General features: G+C 47.0%; 2 protein-coding genes across 2 annotated transcripts; one reads left to right on the top strand and one right to left on the bottom strand.

Moving 5' to 3' along the window:
• Nucleotides 1–7,676: 7,676 nt before the first annotated feature.
• LOC123117389 (uncharacterized) lies at nt 7,677–9,072 on the top strand. Its single transcript, XM_044538157.1, has 3 exons — nt 7,677–8,018; nt 8,107–8,578; nt 8,667–9,072. The coding sequence occupies exons 1-3, from the start codon at nt 7,768–7,770 to the stop codon at nt 8,835–8,837; spliced, it is 894 nt and encodes a 297-aa protein (XP_044394092.1). The 5' UTR covers nt 7,677–7,767; the 3' UTR covers nt 8,838–9,072.
• Nucleotides 9,073–13,637: 4,565 nt separating this feature from the next.
• LOC123117388 (dirigent protein 15) lies at nt 13,638–14,304 on the bottom strand. The gene has a single exon (XM_044538156.1). The coding sequence runs from the start codon at nt 14,253–14,255 to the stop codon at nt 13,710–13,712; it is 546 nt and encodes a 181-aa protein (XP_044394091.1). The 5' UTR covers nt 14,256–14,304; the 3' UTR covers nt 13,638–13,709.
• Nucleotides 14,305–18,889: the final 4,585 nt, after the last annotated feature.

The raw sequence follows: 18,889 nt of genomic DNA, 5'->3' as shown, positions 1-18,889 counted from the left end.
AAAAAGAGGTGCAATGCTCGTTAATTTGCTTCAAGCCTTTCGGAATTGTGTAAACTGCACTGCGCATAGCTCCGTGCAGTCTACCATATTCCTGAAGGCTTGAAGCTAAGCAACATGAGCATTGAGCCTCTTCTTCATCGTCTCTGCACTCAGGGCTTATAAACCGCTCCTAGTCCCTCTCTCTTCACGAGGTGGGACTAAAAAACAGCTTACTAAGAAACTGTAGTACTGGTTCATCCATGAACCGGTACTAAAGGTGCTCGTGCGGCCCCAGCTAGCCTTACCTGACACAACCTCATTAGTACAAGTTCGTGGCACGAACCGGTGCTAAAGGTTCGCCACGAACCGGTACTAAACAGCTCCTCCCACCTAGCAGTTGGTGCATACTGAACGCAAAAAATATAAGAGCATTTAGATCATGATCTTATATTTCTTTACAGTCTAAATTGTCAATATGATCTTATAACATCAAAAATACTTTGATCATCAATGATCTTTGTGTGTACAATCTGAATTGTCAATATTAGTCATCAACGATTTATAAACCGATGAAGACTCATATTGCGGCCACAAATTCTACACATAGAGTTCAATGAAGACCAAGTGCTTGTGATAGTTTGAGAAATAACATATTTAAGGTGGTAAAAGGCTTCTTAGGGGATCGAGGTGGGACTAAAAACAGCTTGCCATAACCTCATTAGTACCGGTTCGTGGTACGAACCGGCACTAAATGGTGATGGTGGGGCCATATCCTAACCGCAGGCTGACACAGCCTCTTTAGTACCGGTTCGTGGCATGAACCGGTACTAAAGGTTCGCCACGAACCGGTGCTATTGATCACCGCCACGAACCGGCACTAATGTACACATTAGTGCCGGCTGAAATTCAAACCGGCACTATTGTGCTTCACATTTGACCCTTTTTCTACTAGTGTCGAGAATTGCAAATCGGTGTGACTGAGATCGATTTTTTATGAAACCCTGGCAGTCTCGGTGCCACCGAACTGTGACTCGGTCCAACCGAGTTCACTAGTTTAGGTCCCAAAAGCTGGTTCGGTATCACCGAGTTTACAAATCGGTAGATCCGAAATGCTTTCTGTGGAAAACTAAACTAAGTTTTTGACTCAATGTTTTGCAAAAACCTCTGTGCTTTGTGATGCTCATCTACTCTACCTCATCTACATCTATTCACAGGGTCTGCTGTCAGAGTTTGCAACATGTCAGATCAGAGTGACAGTCAGAACAAGTTTGAGGAGCAAGTTCAGATGAGTGAGGGCACTAGTCCCTCAAGCAGCTATAATGAGGGTAGCGGGAGCGCCCCTAGTAACTTTCCCAAGGAAGCTACTAGGACAAGGAAGAAGAGAACCTCAGAATCTGAAGATGAGGACTATGTGGCTGTTGATGATGAGGCCACATCTAAGAAGAAGGTGCTGAAGAAGGAATTTGGCACAACTGCTGCAATTAAGCATGGTATGAAAACCAGAGCACCTGCAAGAAGGATTCCCATGTCTAAAGCTAGAGTCTCAACTATAGATGCTACTAAGTCAACAATAGAACTCACTCTTGAGCCCAAGGAAACTGAAGATGGAAAGAAGAGGAAAGAAAGGGCCAGGAAGACCATTGCCAGAGTTGTTGGAAAGCCCTCAATGATGGAAGAAGAGGAAGATGTTGCTGCACCAGCACCTAAAGCTCAGAAGCTAATGGGAGATGCTATAAGATCAGGGGCTGCTCCATCTAAGCCCAAAGATGCTCCCAAAGCTGCTGCTCCTAAGCCCAAGGCTGCACCTAAGAGGAACACTAGGAGCATTTCAGCTGAAGAAAAGAACAAGGCCCCAGTGCCTAAGGCTGCAAATGAAGAAGAAGATGATGATTCACTTGTACTAAGAAAGTTGAAGCCCAAGATCCCTGATCATAATGATGCTCATCCAGTACCAGAGGATATGAAGCTCAGGAAGGATGCAGGTCTGAGACTGTGGAGACAGACAGATCCCTATGCTGTCAGAAGAAGAACTGTTGTGGACTACAGGTTTCACACTAAGGAACAACAGGACTTCTATGAGACAGTTTTGCTTGACAAGAAGCCCATAGTATGCGACATGAGATGGGTAGACTGGAAATACATCAGGAAGAATGAAGAGCACTATCCAGGAGTGTATGACAGTTTCAATGCTTGTGGAGTAGATGACTTTGTTGGCCAGAAGCTCACCAAGTGGAATGATGAGCTCATCATGCAGTTTTACTCCATAGATCATTTCTACCCAGATGGGAGAATTGTCTAGATGTCTGAGGGTACAAGGTACCAATCCACTGTTGAGGAATGGTCCAAATTGATAAGTGCTCCAAAAGAGAATGAGGATGACTTGGATGTCTATGCCACTAAGAAGAAAGACCACAACTCTATGGCTAAAATGTACAGAGAGATCCCAGATGCTGCTCTAGAGACACACAAGTTTGGATCTGTACATTACCTATTGTCAGGATTGCCTACTATCAACTGGATCCTAAGACATACTCTGTTACCCAAGTCAGGAGATCACAAGATGATCAAAGGCCATGCAATCAACTGTTGCATATATTTGATGTGCCTCAGAAATTCAAAGTCATGAGTCTGATTGTGGAAACAATCAAAAGGACTACTGCTGATCAGAAGAGATAATGTGGATATGCCCCACAAATTCAGGAGCTCATAAACTCCAAGATGGGCGCTGGCACATATCTTTTGGACAAAGAGCACTTACCCATATACCCTGATTTTGAGGACTACACCATTGTGATGGATGAGAATGAACCATCATCTGTGCAAAGCACAAGAGAAGAAAGAGAATGCAAGGGCTGAGAAAGCTGCCAAGATGCCAACTGCTGAAGAGGCATCTCAGTATTTCCTGAAGAGCAAGCAAGATCAGCTTGGCTACTTGATTGCCTCCACCTTGAGGATTGAGAAGGGCTTGGCCACCCTGACTCAAAACCAGGAGAGCTTGGAGAGAATCATAGAGCAAAAGTTCTATGATCTTGATGTGAAGGTCACTGAGATCCAATCAGTTGTTGAGCAACTTTGGGACGAAGTGGAGGATAAGAAGGGCAAGTCTACCACAGATGCATTTGCTAGAGTGCCCAGAGGACAAAGATCTGCTGCAATGCCTATTCCAGACACTAGAGCTACATCATCTGCACCAGCAACAGCTTCAGTGCCACCAGCTCCAGCAGCCATTCCACTAGCTCCATCTACATCGACTGATGCTTTCGTCCTTGGAGTCATCTCTACACCACCACCTGAAGACCAAACCTGAGAGTCATTTTAGCACTATGCATTTTTTATGAACTTTTTGGTAACTTGTTGCCAAAGGGGGAGAAAATGTATAGATCATAGGCTTTGAGAGAGAGTGTTGCATGTGTTCTCTCTTGTTTTTGGTGGTTGAACTTCGTGTTTGCTTGTTCGCTTGATACATTATGCCTTTTGTGAGATACTTGGATGATCATGTGTTTGATCATATGCTATGCTACATTAATGCTTATTGGATGATATTATCTCTTATATTCTCATATGATCATTTACTTTGCTTGGTGATGAGTGCATGCGTTTAATTATTATCATTTTGAGCGCTCCACCAAGATGTATGTGACATGGAAGAGTAACCCATGATCCTAACTCATTGTGCATTTGCAGTCCAAAGCAAATCTTAAATAATGCACAAATTTAGGGGGAGCTCTTGTTTTTCACATACTTCTCAAAGCGACAATGTTTTTCAATCTTATTATCATTTGTCGAAGCTTTGATCTATATGTTGTCATCAATTACCAAAAAGGGGGAGATTGAAAGTGCAACTATCCCTAGGTGGTTTTGGTAATTCCTAACAACATATAGCTCATTGAGCTAATGCTATTTCAAGATAAATATTTCAGGAAAGCTCAATGATTGGCATGGCATGGATGAGAAAAGTGGACCCCTCAAAATACTAAGGACAAAAGGATTGGCTCAAGCTCAAAGCACAAGACTCTACATTTTCTATTTTAGTGATCCAAGATCACATTGAGTCTATAGGAAAAGCCAATACTATCAAGGAGGGATGAGGTGTTGCTTAATGAGGTTCTTGCTCAAAATGCTTAATGATATGCTCCAAAGCCCTCAACTACTTTCTCACATCCACATATGACCTAAACCAAAAGTCAAACTCGGCCCCACCGATTCTTTCTATCCGGCGCCACCGAGTTCAGATGTCATAGCCACTGCCACAAACCCTAGTCAAATCGGTCTCACCGATAGGGATCTCGGTCTCGTCGAGATGGGATTATAACCTCTCTGTTTCCCTTCGTAACATTTTGGTCCAGCCGAGATGAGTGATCGGTCCCACCGAGATTGCGATGCAAAATCTCTATTTCCCTTTCGTAATGTTTCGGTCTAACCGACATGAGCGAATCAGTCCCACTGAGTTTGCCTGACCAACTCTCTGGTTAGCTTATTACCAAAATCGGTCCCACCGAGTTTGTGTAATCGGTCTCACCGAGATTATGTTATGCCCTAACACTAATGATATCGGTCCCACCGAGTTGACATGTCGGTCCCACCGAAAATCCTAACGGTCACATATTTGCTATATCGGTCCGACCGAGTTTCCCAATTCGGTCCCACTGAGATTGGTATGTTGTGTGTAACGGTTAGATTTTGTGTGGAGGCTATAAATACCCCTCCACCCCCTCTTCATTCATGGAGAGAGCCATCAGAACATGCCTACACTTTCAACTTACATTTTCTGAGAGAGAACCACCTACACTTGTGTTGAGGTCAAGATATTCCAATCGTACCATATGAATCTTGATCTCTAGCCTTCCCCAAGTTGTTTTCCACTCAAATCTTCTTTCCACCAAATCCAAATCCAGTAAGAGAGAGCTGAGTGTTGGGGAGACTATCATTTGAAGCACAAGAGCAAGGTGTTTATCATCAACACACCAGTTGTTACTTCTTGGAGAGTGGTGTCTCCTAGATTGGCTAGGTGTCACTTGGGAGTCTCCGACAAGATTGTGGAGTTGAACCAAGGAGTTTGTACGGGCAAGGAGATCGCCTACTTCGTGAAGATCTACCCCTAGTGAGGCAAGTCCTTCGTGGGCGACAGCCATGGTGGGATAGACAAGGTTGCTTCTTCATGGATCCTTCGTGGGTGGAGCCCTCCGTGGACTCGCGCAGCCGTTACCCTTCGTGGGTTGAAGTCTCCATCAACGTGGATGTACGATAGCACCACCTATCGGAACCAAGGCTCAAAAATCTCTATATCTCCAATTGCGTTTGCCTCCTCAAACTCCTCCCCTTTACCTTCATATGCAATTGTTTTACATTCCGCTGCTATACACTAGAACTACATGTGTAGGTTGATTGCTTGACTTGTGCTAAGTTGCTAAAATCTGCCAAGAAGTAAAATTAGGAAAAGGCAAGGGTTTTTATTTGGTCAAGTAGTCTAATCACCCCCCCCCTCTAGACATACTTTCGATCCTACAATTTTCGATCTTCTTAATAGGTAATACCAAATTAGTAATTCATTATTTCCTAGAAAAACTTTATTATTTTGATTTTTTTAGTTTTTGTTTCATTTTATTTTCCTTAGAAAAACTTCATTATTATGATTTTATTTTAGTTTAGTTTCTATTTCATTTTATTTTTCAGTAATACCAAATCCACTAATTTATGATTTCATTTCATTTTATTTCATTATTATGATTTCATTTTATTTTAGTTTCTACTTCATTATTTTGATTTTTTAGATTTTATTTAGTTATCTTTTTCTCTAATGGTAATACCAATGCCACTAATTTATTTCTTCTTAGAAAACTTTTTCTTTGTGAAAATTCCACTATTATATGCTGCACTGTAGTGTGATGGCCACTGAGACATGGACGTTCCTACTCTTGTAGTCCTTGAAAAGTAATGTGCTAGCATAGGAAATGGTCTGGCTAAGTTTTAGTAGACCTCAGTTAAATGACCCAACATGTAAGAAAGAAAGAAAATAATAACTGACTTTTATTTTTTGCACGGACTCAATGTTAGATCTCATGAATATAACATCGATCAAGCTATAACCAAGTCTGAGTCGATTGAGATTTAGCAAGACTATATAGAAACTGACATTCCAAAGCTTTCTCAAGTTCACAAAAGACAAATGCTCGGCACGTATTTATATAAAAAATAGTTTAAAAAAGTATTTAAAGTATAATACTACCTCTTTAACTTAATATAAGACGTTTTCTGACACCATGCCAGTTTTAAAAAATGTCTTATAGTTTGATACATATGAAGTAAATGATAAAATTTTGTTATGAAGTCACTACAGTTGTGTCGTGGCAACTACCTAAGGGCATTTCTAAGCGATCTCTAAAAGGCCATAAGGGGGTAAAAATTTGGTTTTGCTTCCTTAACCGGCACCTAGCAGATCCCCAATCAGCCGTAAGGGGTAAATTTTTTACTCCGGCCCCAATTTTCTTCCGAAATATACTCCATCGCTCGGCGGCTGAGTAAAAGCCGTGCCTCTCCTCGTCGTCTACCACTTGGATTTGTGCCTCCTCGTCCCGTTGCCGGAGAAGAACCCCAACAATAGATTTGTGTTTCCGGCTGCCGGCAACTGCGGCTTGCCATGGATTGGCCGGGAAGTGGACCGCAAACCCCAACAATGTCTTCGCGTCGCATGCAGGTACTGGCTCCTTGTCCAGCAATTCAAATCTCTCACGTCGGCGGTTCGCTATCAAATACACAACCGATCGTTGCCTGGGCTCGACGCTGGGCTAACAGTGTGCTGTTGTCGGTTACAATGGACGACTGCCAGTGGCAGGTGGTCCACCCGAGTTTCTACCATGCCGCAACATCCCGGATGTGTGTTCTTCAAGTGCACAAATGATGTGGTATGTGCATGTTTTGATTCGGTTGTTCACCCAATTTAACGCAATTTTGGTAGCTCATTGTTTGCTCATATCTGTGTGTACGATGGATGCAAGTTTTGATATTAGAAAGAAAAATACATCCATCTATTGATAGCACAAAAATTGGTATATGTTCGTGCACTCGTTGCTAGAATAAAGACTAGAGATGAGATTAGATGCGGAGCAACATCTACTTCTTTAGAAAAGAGGAAATAAGGGTTGAAGCTCGAGAAGCCGCGGATCAGCACTGAAAACATAGAGAATATATTAATCCAATTAGTTGGACCAATTAGGAAAATTGGACATCTTTTAAAATGTCTAATTATGGTTCTTGTTTTCTTTGATCTTACTTTCATAGCGAATAATTGGTGAATTATTATGTACTGTAATGTCGTTGAATGAAAATAAAGAAAAAAAAATGTGTTTCGGTGATCGAAAATGAAATGCAGATGAATTTCTGTTTACTCCGCTATATATAGGGTGGCGGCTAGTGGAATAAATTTACTCCACTAATAGTTTACTCCACCAGATACTTCACTATTTATTGCGGATAATCGGTTAGAAATGCCCTAAGTAGTATAGCCATCTTGCTGAACAAACAAGTTTCGTTAAGCAGCGGGGCAGTGCGGACTTCGGAGATCGAAAAATACTTGCCGTCGCATTGGACCTCCTCGTCGGGACCGCTTTATTCCCTCGCGCCATCTTTCCCATGGCATCGCCAGCCAAAACCCTCCCTGCGCATCCGATTCCCCTCTCTTCTTTTCTTTCCCATTTTCTTTCTCTAGCTACAAACTCGTTTCGTTCCCATCATGAAGAGATCCATTTGATTTGATTGAGACAGACGTTCTGAGCACGATCTGTCGGGGAAATGAGGATCATGGTGCGGACGCTGCGCGGGGACCGGGTGGCGCTGGACGTGGACGGCGCGACCACGACCGTGGCGCAGGCCAAGGGCATGGTGATGGCCCGGGAGCGCGTCCCCGTGGCCATGCAGCGCCTCTTCTTCGCCGGCTGCCACCTCGACGACGACGACCGGACGCTCGCCGATTACGGCGTCCAGCACGACTCTGTCCTCTTCCTCGGTCTCCGCCTCCGCGCCGCCGACAGCACCCCGTGCCAGTACGTGTGCGTTGCTCTGCTCCGTCAAGAATAGCTTCCTTTCTTTTCCGGCGAGAGACGTTCAGCTGACACGATCGATCGATGTCAGGGACGAGATGCATAGGTTGCAGGTGCCGGCCGGTTGGACGGCCGCGAAGCATGAAGTGCATGCCCATGGTCACGCGGGCGCGCACGGCGGCAGCGGTGGCGAGGAACCCGGGAAGGCCAAGGCCAGGAAGCCACCGTCGCGGCGCGCGCTCCGGAAGATCCTCTCGAGGCTGCACGTGGACGCGTGGACGCGGCAGCACGACGCCAAGCTGCTGGACCTGCTACAGCGCCACGCGGCGGGCCGAGGCGGCGGCGTGGGTGACCTGACCGGCGAGGACTGGTCGGCCGTCCGCGCCGAGCTGAACGCGGCCACGGGGTCCGGGTTCGCCGTGGAGGAGCTGCAGCGGCGGGTGGGCGAGTTCCGGCGCGAGCTCGAGGCCGTAGGCCGGACCAAGAGCAACCTGCGGTTCGGCTACGACCCGCACCGCCGGGTCGTCGTCGCCGAGGAGGCCGACTGGAAGAGCTACACGCTGGTACGTACGTGCCCTGTAATGCTCGATCGTTCCGTCCTCCTGATGTCTCTTTCTTATCTCGATCTTCGTTTGGTGGCCGGGGTTTCAGGAGAATCGAGAGGCGGCAGCGTACGAGGGGAGGAGCCCGCGTCTGGCTATGCTCCGAGCAGTTTTCGCCGGAGACGGGCATGGCGGCGCCGGCGCGAAAAGCCGGGAGTCGCGGCCGAGGAGGTACCTGAACAAGTTGCTGCGGAGTTTTGGGCTTCGATGTAAGCTGTAGACAGACCCACTGATCAGTCGATCACAGTTCACACTCTGTACAATTCGATGAATTGGTTGCGGATTTGAACAATATGTTTCCGTTGGACATATTTTACCCCAGATGATTTTTTTCTTTCAGAAATGTCAGTAGCCAGAGTGTGTTTTTTTAATTATGATGAGCAAAGATTGTCGCTCTGCCGATTTCATTAAGTTTAGTTTAAAGGGGAAACAAGTTTCATATTCACAAACAACTTCACAAAACTGTGCAAATCAAATATCCAAGCTAGAGAAGCCAACATGGTTGGATGGTTAATCGGGTGGATGAACCCCCTAAATCATGCCTTTGTAAAGTTCGTTAAAAAAAGAGAAAAGTATATTTTTCGTCTCTCAACTATTGGCGTAGTTTAGATTTTGTCCTTCAACTTCAAAACCAGACAATTTGCACCTTCAACTACTGAAAACGGACAAGGTTCGTCCTTGGACTTGATTTTGACCGGTTTTGGTGCTGACTCACCCCGGTTTTGACCGTGCTGACACAAATTCATGTACTTTTTTAAATCCGCATTTTTTTCAAGTTCACGTATTTTTTCCAAGTTCACATACTTTTTCCAAATCCGCATAGTTTTTTGGGAATTTTTTTATCAGTTTAGAAAATTTACACAAACTAGAATAAACGTATATGGATTTGAAAAAAAATACATTAGCTTGAAAAATGTACGCAATTTTGTAAAAAAAAATACATGAATTATAAAAATTACATAATAATTACGTGAACGGTATGTGAATAGTATGCAAATAGTACGTGAATTATAAAAAATATATGTGTACTTTGTTCGCCAAACAGTATGGGAATTTGAAAAAAATTACGCGAACTTGGAAAAGTACGCAGATTATAAATAAGTACACACATTTTAGAAAAGTTCAGGGATTTGAAACAGTATGCCTATTTGAAAACATTACACGAATTTGAAACAATTACACGTTGAAAAAAGTACATGAATTTCAAAAAAGTTCATGGATCTGAAAATAAATAAGTGGTTTAAAATAAAGTACGCATATTTGGGAAAAAATGGATATAAAAAAGTATGTGAATTAAAAAAATGTTCACATATTTGAAAAAATTACGCGAATTTGAGTCAGCACTGCTCAAAACCAGGGCGAGTCAGCAGCAAAACGGGTCAGACCGAGACCAGGGTCGAACCTTGTCCGGTTTCAATAATTTGGGATGCAAGTTGTCCGGTTTCAAAGTTGAGGGACTGAATCTAGACTCGGCCAAGAGTTAAGGGACGAAAAATATACATTTCTCTTAAAAAAACCAAGGGAGATGTTGGGTGTAAGTCGGCAGAAAATAAATTTAGGGCCATTCGATCGTTTTAGCCTTCATATGCAGATCCATCAGTGGAGATGTCTTCTTCTACCTACGCCCGTCTTTCCACTGTTCATTTTCTACCTCCGGCCTACCCACACAACCCTATCCATGGATAGTTATTTGGTGATACTATAGTCCTTCATATCTTTTTTTACGGTCTCCTCAAATGTCAAGTTCGGTCTGCCTCGATCTCTCTTTACATTATGAACACGCTTTGGCAATCCGCTATGCACTGGAGCTTCTGGAGGCCTGCGTTGAAACAATCTCAGACGATGTTGGACAAGCTTCTTTTCAATCAGGGCTACCCCAAATCTATCTCGTATATCAGTATTTCAATTGGTGGGTTTTATAAGAATGTGAAAAATGTTTATTCCAAGATTTGGAGAACGAAAAAACTTCTATATATTCATGATGAAATTAATTGCACCAGATATTTAGATAAGAATATTTGATCAGTGGCGGTGAAAAACTTCAGCAAATGGGGTGGCAAACAGGTATTATCAAATGAATTAGAGATGATTTTGAACATAATAACTATAATTAACATGCTGCATATATAAATCCTACTAAGAGAGGGTATTTTTTTAGAATAACGGGTATAACATTGTTTCACAATGACTTATTTGAATATTAGAAAATTAGATTGAAAGCTCTGATGCCTGAGGTCCAAAGTACCTAGTCTGAACATGTATATTCTTTCCCCGGAGGGTATATGTTTGCACATAAACATGAGAATACCATTGAACGGTTAGAATCTTATTTAAAGTAATTGGCAGTTATGACAAATAATATTGCGATCATGGCAATTATGACAATAAGATTCCAAACATGCATGATACTCCCTTCGTTTTTATTTACTCTGCATATTAGATTTGACTGAAGTCAAACTTTATAAATTTGATCAAGTTTATAAAAAATAATATAAATATTTACCATAACAAATTTATATGATGTGAAAGTACATTCGATAATGAATCTAATGTTATTGATTTACTATTGCATGTGTTAATATTTTTATTTAAAAACTTTGTCAAAATATACAAAGTTTAACTTTGACCAAAGCTAATACGCTGACTAAATAAAAACAGAGGGAGTAACTATTAAATGAGTACCTCACACAAAAAAAAATACTAATTGAGTGTGACCATGGCCATGGTCAAATGGCCATAGTGCCTGCAGTTGCAAAAAAATTTGGAGAAGGACAATGTTGCAGGGAAAATACACTGTGTCAGGTTGTCTCGTCTTATTATGTTGCAGGAAAATTCGGACAAGTGTGAAATTTAGTCCTACGTACTGAAAGGAGAGTACGCCTGTGCAAGGCGACGGCTACAAATCGGCCGGATAATTTCTCTAAGAGCATGTCCAACAGTCGCCTCAAACGACGCGCGCACACGGTAAACGTAGCTTCTAGCGCGCGCGGGGCGGTTTGCCGCGCTTCAGCGGCCGCGGGAAACAAGCGCGCGCGGGAACCGTTTGCGCGCGCGCGAAAAGGCGTCAGCTCGCGCGCAAGATTTGGCTCGCCGCTTCGCGCGCGCCTATAAAAGCTGCGCGCGCCACGCGCCTTCTCCACACACATCTCTTCCCCTCTCCCTCTCCCTCTCCGCCACGCGCCGCTCCAGCGCCCCGCCACCGACGCGCCGCCATGCCGCCGCGCCGCCGAGGAGCGTCCGGGTACCGCGGCGTCCGCCTGCGGCCCAACGGCAGCTACACCGCGGAGATACGCTCCGGCGAACTCCGGCTCGCCCTCGGCACGTACGGGACGGCGCGACAGGCCGGCCGCGCGGCCAGATGAACTTCCAAGATGTGTACACGCTCGAGCAAGCGCTCAACCTCACTCCTCTGCCTCGTCTGAACACGGCGGAAGACCGTGCGGAGCACGCCGAGCGGCAACGCCGCCTCCTCGTCGCCCAGGAGGACGAGAGGGTCATGGCGGACTGGCGCCAGCACCACCCGGAGGACGTCGCCTACGAGCAAGCCTACTGGGCAAGGCGCCGCGAGGAGGACACGCAAAGGCGCCGCGCGTCGCGGTTGGACAGGCGTCGGCGGAAGGCGTTGGCGAATGCGCAGTCCGACCTCGTTGCAGCAGGTGGGCGGTCGTTCTTCACGCCGAACGATGAGCGGTGGCTGGACATCTGGCTATCTACCTCGGACGACACCGCCGAGGATGATAGTGGTGATGATGATAGCGACTTAGAGTAGTTTTTTTTTTGTTAATGCAATCTATGTTTATCGTTTGTCGTTTTTATTTTATGCAATCTATGTTTCAGATGTAAAATACCTTTGTATCATTTAATCTATGCAATCTATTTAGTTTTTTTAAAAAATTTCAACTTTTAAAAATGCATACATTTCTAGTCGCGCGCGCTGCATTTTAGCGCGCTGCTGGAGCGGCGCGCGCGCGCTGCATTTCAGCACGGCTGCTGGAGCCAACGCAGGCGGGCGCGCAAAACTAGACGCAGCGCGCGCTAACAGGTTTTTTACGCGCGGCGCTTTAAGAAATCAGAAATCATCCGCATGCGTAGCCGTCCGATTTGGCGTTGGGTGGCCGTTCGTCCAAGCAACACAGCCCTCTCACGTCTTCCTCTTCTGATCGCCTTCCACCAAAGCAACGCCGCTCCCATGGCACATCCGTCCTGCGACCTCGCGGCACCGGAGCCGCCGGCGAGCGCTGCAATACATCTTCAAGAGCCGCCGCCGACCGCTGCATCCCCGGTAGCGCTCCATTGCATCGTCGGGGGCGCGCTCAGGGAGCACCGGCGTGCTGCTCCATTGCAGCCATGGTCATGACCACACCAAGCACAAAAAGCAAGGACACCGCACGACGACGTCTCCGGCGAAGCTTCATTGCAGCCACGACGGCCCTCCATTACAGCCCCGGCCGCGCTCCATTGTAGCTGTGGTGAAGCTCCATTGCAACCGAGGCAGAGCTCCCCGGATGCGCTCCATTGTAGCTGCGGTGAAGCTCCATTGCGGCCACGGCGGTGCTCTATCGCAAACGCGGTGGAGCTCCATTGCAACCGTGGCGGAGCTTCAATGGCCCCAATTGTGCTCCCTTGCAGCCCTGGGTGCACTCCGATACAGCACAGCCGACGACGGCGGATGCAGTGCGCGGCGATGACGGCGGATGCTGCGATGCAACGCGGGAATAGTGCCATGTAGCTCCGGTGGCGCTTCAATTGCAGCCAGGACGAAACTTCAAACAACCTCGCTTGGTGCTCTACTGCCCGGCGGCGTGAGGATGAATCAGGCATCTTCGCTGCCTCTCCTTTGCCGCTTGACGAATTAGAAAAGGGGAAAAAGGAAACGGGTGGAGGATACGCTCGGGGAGAAGATAAGGTGGAGGGGATGGGAGCGGTGGACGGGCCCCACAGCGACACATGGAGCGCGGAGAGGGAGGCTTACAAGAGACAGTTTTATCCGGTTGATTTTAAACCAGCACACACGGAGCAATAAAAACCTCAATCACGCACGGCACGTTTTATGATTATAATCAACGGAGGAAACAAGCAAACAAAACTCCCATCAGTAGTGCAGGAGGGTGACGTTGTACTCGATGATGGCGTCCCCGTTGCCGGTGTTGAGGTAGTGCGTGCGGAGCAGCGCGAAGCCGCGGGCCAGCCGGAACGCGCCGCGGCCGCCGACGACGGCGAGCTCCCTGCCGTCCCCGTCCGCGACGGGGTTTCGCGAGAAGACCACGAAGGAGCTGCCGTTGTAGTCGTTGAGGGCGAAGTCGATGCCGAGGACGAGGCCCAACCCGTGCCTGCCCGTGGACGCGTACAGCCCCTGCGCGCTGCCGACCACCCTGGACGTCCGCTCGGGCCCCTCGGTGAGCACGTCGTCGACGACGTAGACGGAGCTGAAGGGCGTGGGGTCGCCGGGCCTGGGCGTGGCGCTGGCGCCGTGTGCCACGGGGACGGCCGTCGGGTCGCGGCCGCTCAGGGTGTCGTGCAGGTAGAAGCGCAGGTTGGTGAGCTTCTCCTTGCCGAAATGGCGGCCGTGGGCGTCGGCGGCGTTGCGCGGGTGGAAGGCGACTAGGAGGAGGACGGCGAGCAGGGACAGAGTCCTCATGGTGCTCTCTTCGTTTTCGACTACTGAATCTTGTTTTCGTTTTTTGGTGGAATGGATTCAGCAGGCCTGGTTTGCATCTTTTATAGGCCAAGATGGGCATATCTACAGGACTAAAGAAGGAAACAATTAAGACTGAAATAATGGTGCATGGCATGCAGCATGACAGCAGTACAAGACTACAAAGAGTCAAAGAGAAGGAAATTACACGACCATAATTTTCGGAATCAAGGCGCCTAAAATGGGGCCGTATTGATGGCCATATCTATTGGCCCCAAATAATAACCGGGGATCACTGCAAACCTGTGTAGATTCACTGCTTCATCGGACAAGCCAAGACGAGCGACTCATCACCGAGCAATAGAAATTCAGAGCTGAAAACTACCGACAGGTAACAGCTAGGACGAGATGGGACACTGATTGCAGAGCATGCAGCAGAGTGTAATTTTCAGATTCCACATTTCCAAGAGAACGAACCAACCATGGCTTACGTCCAGAACGCTCGAACCGCAAAGAACTTGTCATATCTGGACACTTTGTAAGAGCGAGCACGTCGGTCCGTGATGCCGATGCCATTGTGTTTGGCGCCGACGCGGAACGTGGTCACCACGAGCAGACACTCGTCGCCGTGGGGCAAGCGCCCCGTCTGGTCAGTTCCCTCGCGTCGCAGCCGCTCAACGATGCAGTGCTCGCCGCGCTCGACCATGTGCACAAGCTTGGCGTCGAGGTGCCTCCAGCCCGGGTCGTCGACGAGCATCTTCTCCCCGGTGACCTGCGAGTCGGGGCAAAATTTCATTTTTTTTGACCCTTTTTACATACAAATTCAGGATCTGACCCCGGTTGGGAAAAAAAATCAGGATTCGACCATTTTGCTACTGCCACGTGCTCTGGCGGTAGGGTTATACAGCCTACCGCCAAGGGGCCTGGCGGTAGGGGGCGACGGAGGGGGACGGCGGCCGTTTGCCCAGGCTGACGTGGATGGGTACCCTACCGCCAGGGAACGCCAGATCCCCTGGCGGTAGGGTGTGGCTGAGTTTTGCCTTCGCAAACTTTCTGTAAGGGAAAATGGAAGTGCCCTGGCGGTAGGTTCACCCTACCGTCAGGGGGCTTGGCGGTAGGCTATGTGACCCTACCGCCAGTGTCCTTGGCGGTAGGGTCCTTGTGTTTTATTGTTTCAAGTTCATTTGCTTGCTTCTTTTCAAAAACAATATCACATAAAGTTTCACAAATATGACAACAATATCACAGATCTTAAACAATTAAATTTGGACATCCCATACACATTAACAAAACTTGAAATGCATAGAACATTTCAAACGAACTTCAACTAATTAGTAAACGGAGTTTCACATAGTTTCACAAATAGCAAACACATAGATCCACAAATAGCAAACACATAGTTCCACGTAGTTTCATAACCACTAGACAAGTTCAACCAAACGAAGTTTAACCAAATAGCAAACACATAGACAACCCAACTACAAGAGCCAAGAGCAGAATCAGTTGCTCCTTCCCCTCTTGGAGGTACGGTCCTCGACGAAGCTCTTCAGTCTTCTTCTTGGGCCGTCGAGTAACCGCTCTCTGGAAAGGGTCCGGACTCAGCAAATCCTTCTTCTTCTAATTCCTCTTCGGCGACAGCTGAGGTGCTTGAGATGATTGAGTTGTTGGAGGTCCATAATCTTCATCATACTCCTCCTCCCCGTTGCTCTCATCCTGCTCATCCTCCTCCTCCCTTTCTTCATGTGTGGCCTCCTCCGCATCCTCATCCTCCTCCTCCTCAACCAACCTGGACGACCAGGGAGCATGGCTCGATGAGGCGATGTGACCCTAGTGGCTCCAGGATGATAAGCTTCAACTGACCCAGCTCTAGCACACCCAAGCAGGCCTACCAGCTTGCGACAACGCTTCACGAAGTTCTGCACTCACAACGAAACAAGCAAGGACATAATAACTATCAGGTTTATGATTGCAAGTGAACAAGATGCATCTGTTCCGAGGAAGCTGAAATTGTACCTTCATCGTCCCCCTAATTTTGTTCTCAGATTGTACGCTCCCAGGGGCATCACCTAGTGCATCTTAGGCTTCAAAGATGCATCTGTTCAGCTCACCAGACCGCACTGGCATAAGTCAGTCACGATGACGAATACAATAATTTAAATACAACCGTCGGTTCAAACTTACCACTCTGTTGATGAGGGGTGCAAACTCCCTAAATCCACTGTGCATGTCTCTGATGCCGGTCTGGTAGGCCTCTTCCTCGGGGTCATCCCTCTCCAGCTCCGCGATGTCTTCCGCCGTCCATCGAGGCCTGAGACGAAGACGGTGCTTCTGGCCATGATCGTACCACTTCATGTGTCGCTCCAGGTAAGCATCCCAGTCAGTCACTTTCCTCTCCCCGTCTTTCTTGTACCTTCGTCGGTTCCACTCCATCACATGATTTTTATGCTCCTCTCCCTAGTCTGTGATCGACTGATTCTTCTGCCGGCTCATCCTGCAAAGCATTAGCAACAAGAAACATCATAATAAAGTCAAACGCAATGAATTCATGGGCACGAAAAACAAGCGCGGGCACTCACAAGTGGAGCGCATGGCCGTCGATATCGGTGGGCTGGCCCGGTGGGGTATGCTGAAACACCCCAAACTGCGTGGCCACGCGGTGTGGCAAGTGCCACTCGACGGCGTACACACAGATCATGGGCACGATGCACCGCCAGAGACCACGGTCCTCATCGCACATTGCTTTCAGATCAAAGTCCCACTCTCGGTCATGATACGACCACCAGTTTATCTATTACATATACGTTGGTAAGTTCCCACTCTCGGTCTAAAGTGAAATCAAAGAGAAAGGTGTTGAGCGAGTTCATATACCTGCCAATGCGTCAAAGTGTCCAACTCGTTGGTGTAGGTCTTGTATGAAGTCTTGTTTAGGCCTGTGTAGAGTTTGACAACGTCCCACTTGTAAGCTACGGTGGGGTGTCGAGTAGCGTCGCTGTCCTAGCTATAGGCACCCCATGGGCGTCTTGGCAGCTTCTCCAGACGCCCCACCGGCAGCCGCTCCCACATCCAAATGGAGAAGGCCCGGACAAAGCCACCCATATTGGACTTCTCTCCCATCCTCTGCGTTGCGTCGTCAAGCTGCAAAACATCAAATGAGGATCAGATATAACAAAATGTCATGGACATACTTTCGTATGTAGGCAATCGAATACTCTCTTATAGAACGGTATAGGTAGGCGAGAGATGCGGTCCCCCAACTATACCCTACATCCTAGTCGGCTAGGAAGAACAGATACAACCAGTTGGCAGAGTTCCCGGATGCGTCTGGAAACACGACCTCCATGAGAAGATACCACAGGTAGGCCCTCGCGTACCACTCCACAGTCGTCTCATCGGCGTCTTGGGGGCATGTCTTCCGGTGCTCCGAGAGCCAGGGCAACGGCATACCAGATGTACGGTTACCTTTAGCCTTGGGGCAGCCGCCGATGAGGGTGGTAACCCTCTCCTGCCAGTTGGTCCTCTCCACTCGCCCGGTCAGTGCATGGCCCTCGATCGGCATCGCAGTAATCATCGACCAATCCTCGAGGGTCACCGTCATCTCCCCGCATGGGAGATGGAAAGAATGGGTCTCCGGTCGCCACCGGTCAATCAGAGCTGTCAGAGCTGCGTGGACAAGCGTCGGTGGCTGACGCTTGAACTGCAACACGAAACCCAACAGCCGGGCTCTCTTGAAGAACGGCGTGTAGCGCTCGTCGTAGTCCATATGCCCATGAACCCCATGACCCCTCATGCGCAGTGGCTGCAGCATTTGTCAAAAAATGAATGCCAAAAGTTAGGAAATTATTTTCATCAATCCAAAAAACTTTGATCAATATTTCATTCATATCACTTACCTCTCCGTTCTCTATGAAACAGGCACGATGACCCTTGTTGAATGCCCAGTCCAGCACGGAGTACCGTGGGCCGATGTTGTCCGCAAGAGGTGGTCGCCTTAATAAAATTTCATAAACAAAAACATCATAAGCATAAGCATATATAAACATGCATCATATCAAAATCATATCACCATGCATCATATCAAAAAAAAATAATCCTCCAACATGCATCATATCACAAAAAAATCCTCCAACATTCATCTTCAATGTATTATCTCCAAACAACATCTTCATATCATCATATCAACATGCATCATCACTCCAACATGCATCATATCATCATATTTTTAAAGAAAAAAAATCCCCCAACATGCATCACATCATCATATTTGTAAACAAAAAAAATCCTCCAACATCTTCACATCATCATATGAACATGCATCATCAAACTACAATCAATTCCTCCCACATGCATTACATCATAATTTCTTAACAAAAAAATTATGAACTAGGGTTCATCTTCACACTAACATATGAACTATTGATTAGAGTTCATATTCAAGACCACTACTTAGTAAAGAACTAAGAACTAGAACTACAATCAAGCTAAAACAATCTTAGGTGAAAAAAAATCCAATCTAAGTTCAAAAAAGATGAGGGATTTCAAGCAAATAATGCGTCGAATCAGAAGCAAGTTTGCAAAAACTAATTGGAGGGATCGGAGGAGCTTACGTTTCTCTCTTCGGGGCCATCTCGATCCGCCAA

The sequence above is a fragment of the Triticum aestivum genome, chromosome 5B (genome assembly GCF_018294505.1).
Source record: "Triticum aestivum cultivar Chinese Spring chromosome 5B, IWGSC CS RefSeq v2.1, whole genome shotgun sequence".
In the NCBI taxonomy this organism is placed as follows: domain Eukaryota; kingdom Viridiplantae; phylum Streptophyta; class Magnoliopsida; order Poales; family Poaceae; genus Triticum; species Triticum aestivum.
Note: the sequence above shows the minus strand (reverse complement) of the source record. Positions and strands in the feature narration are given on the sequence as shown.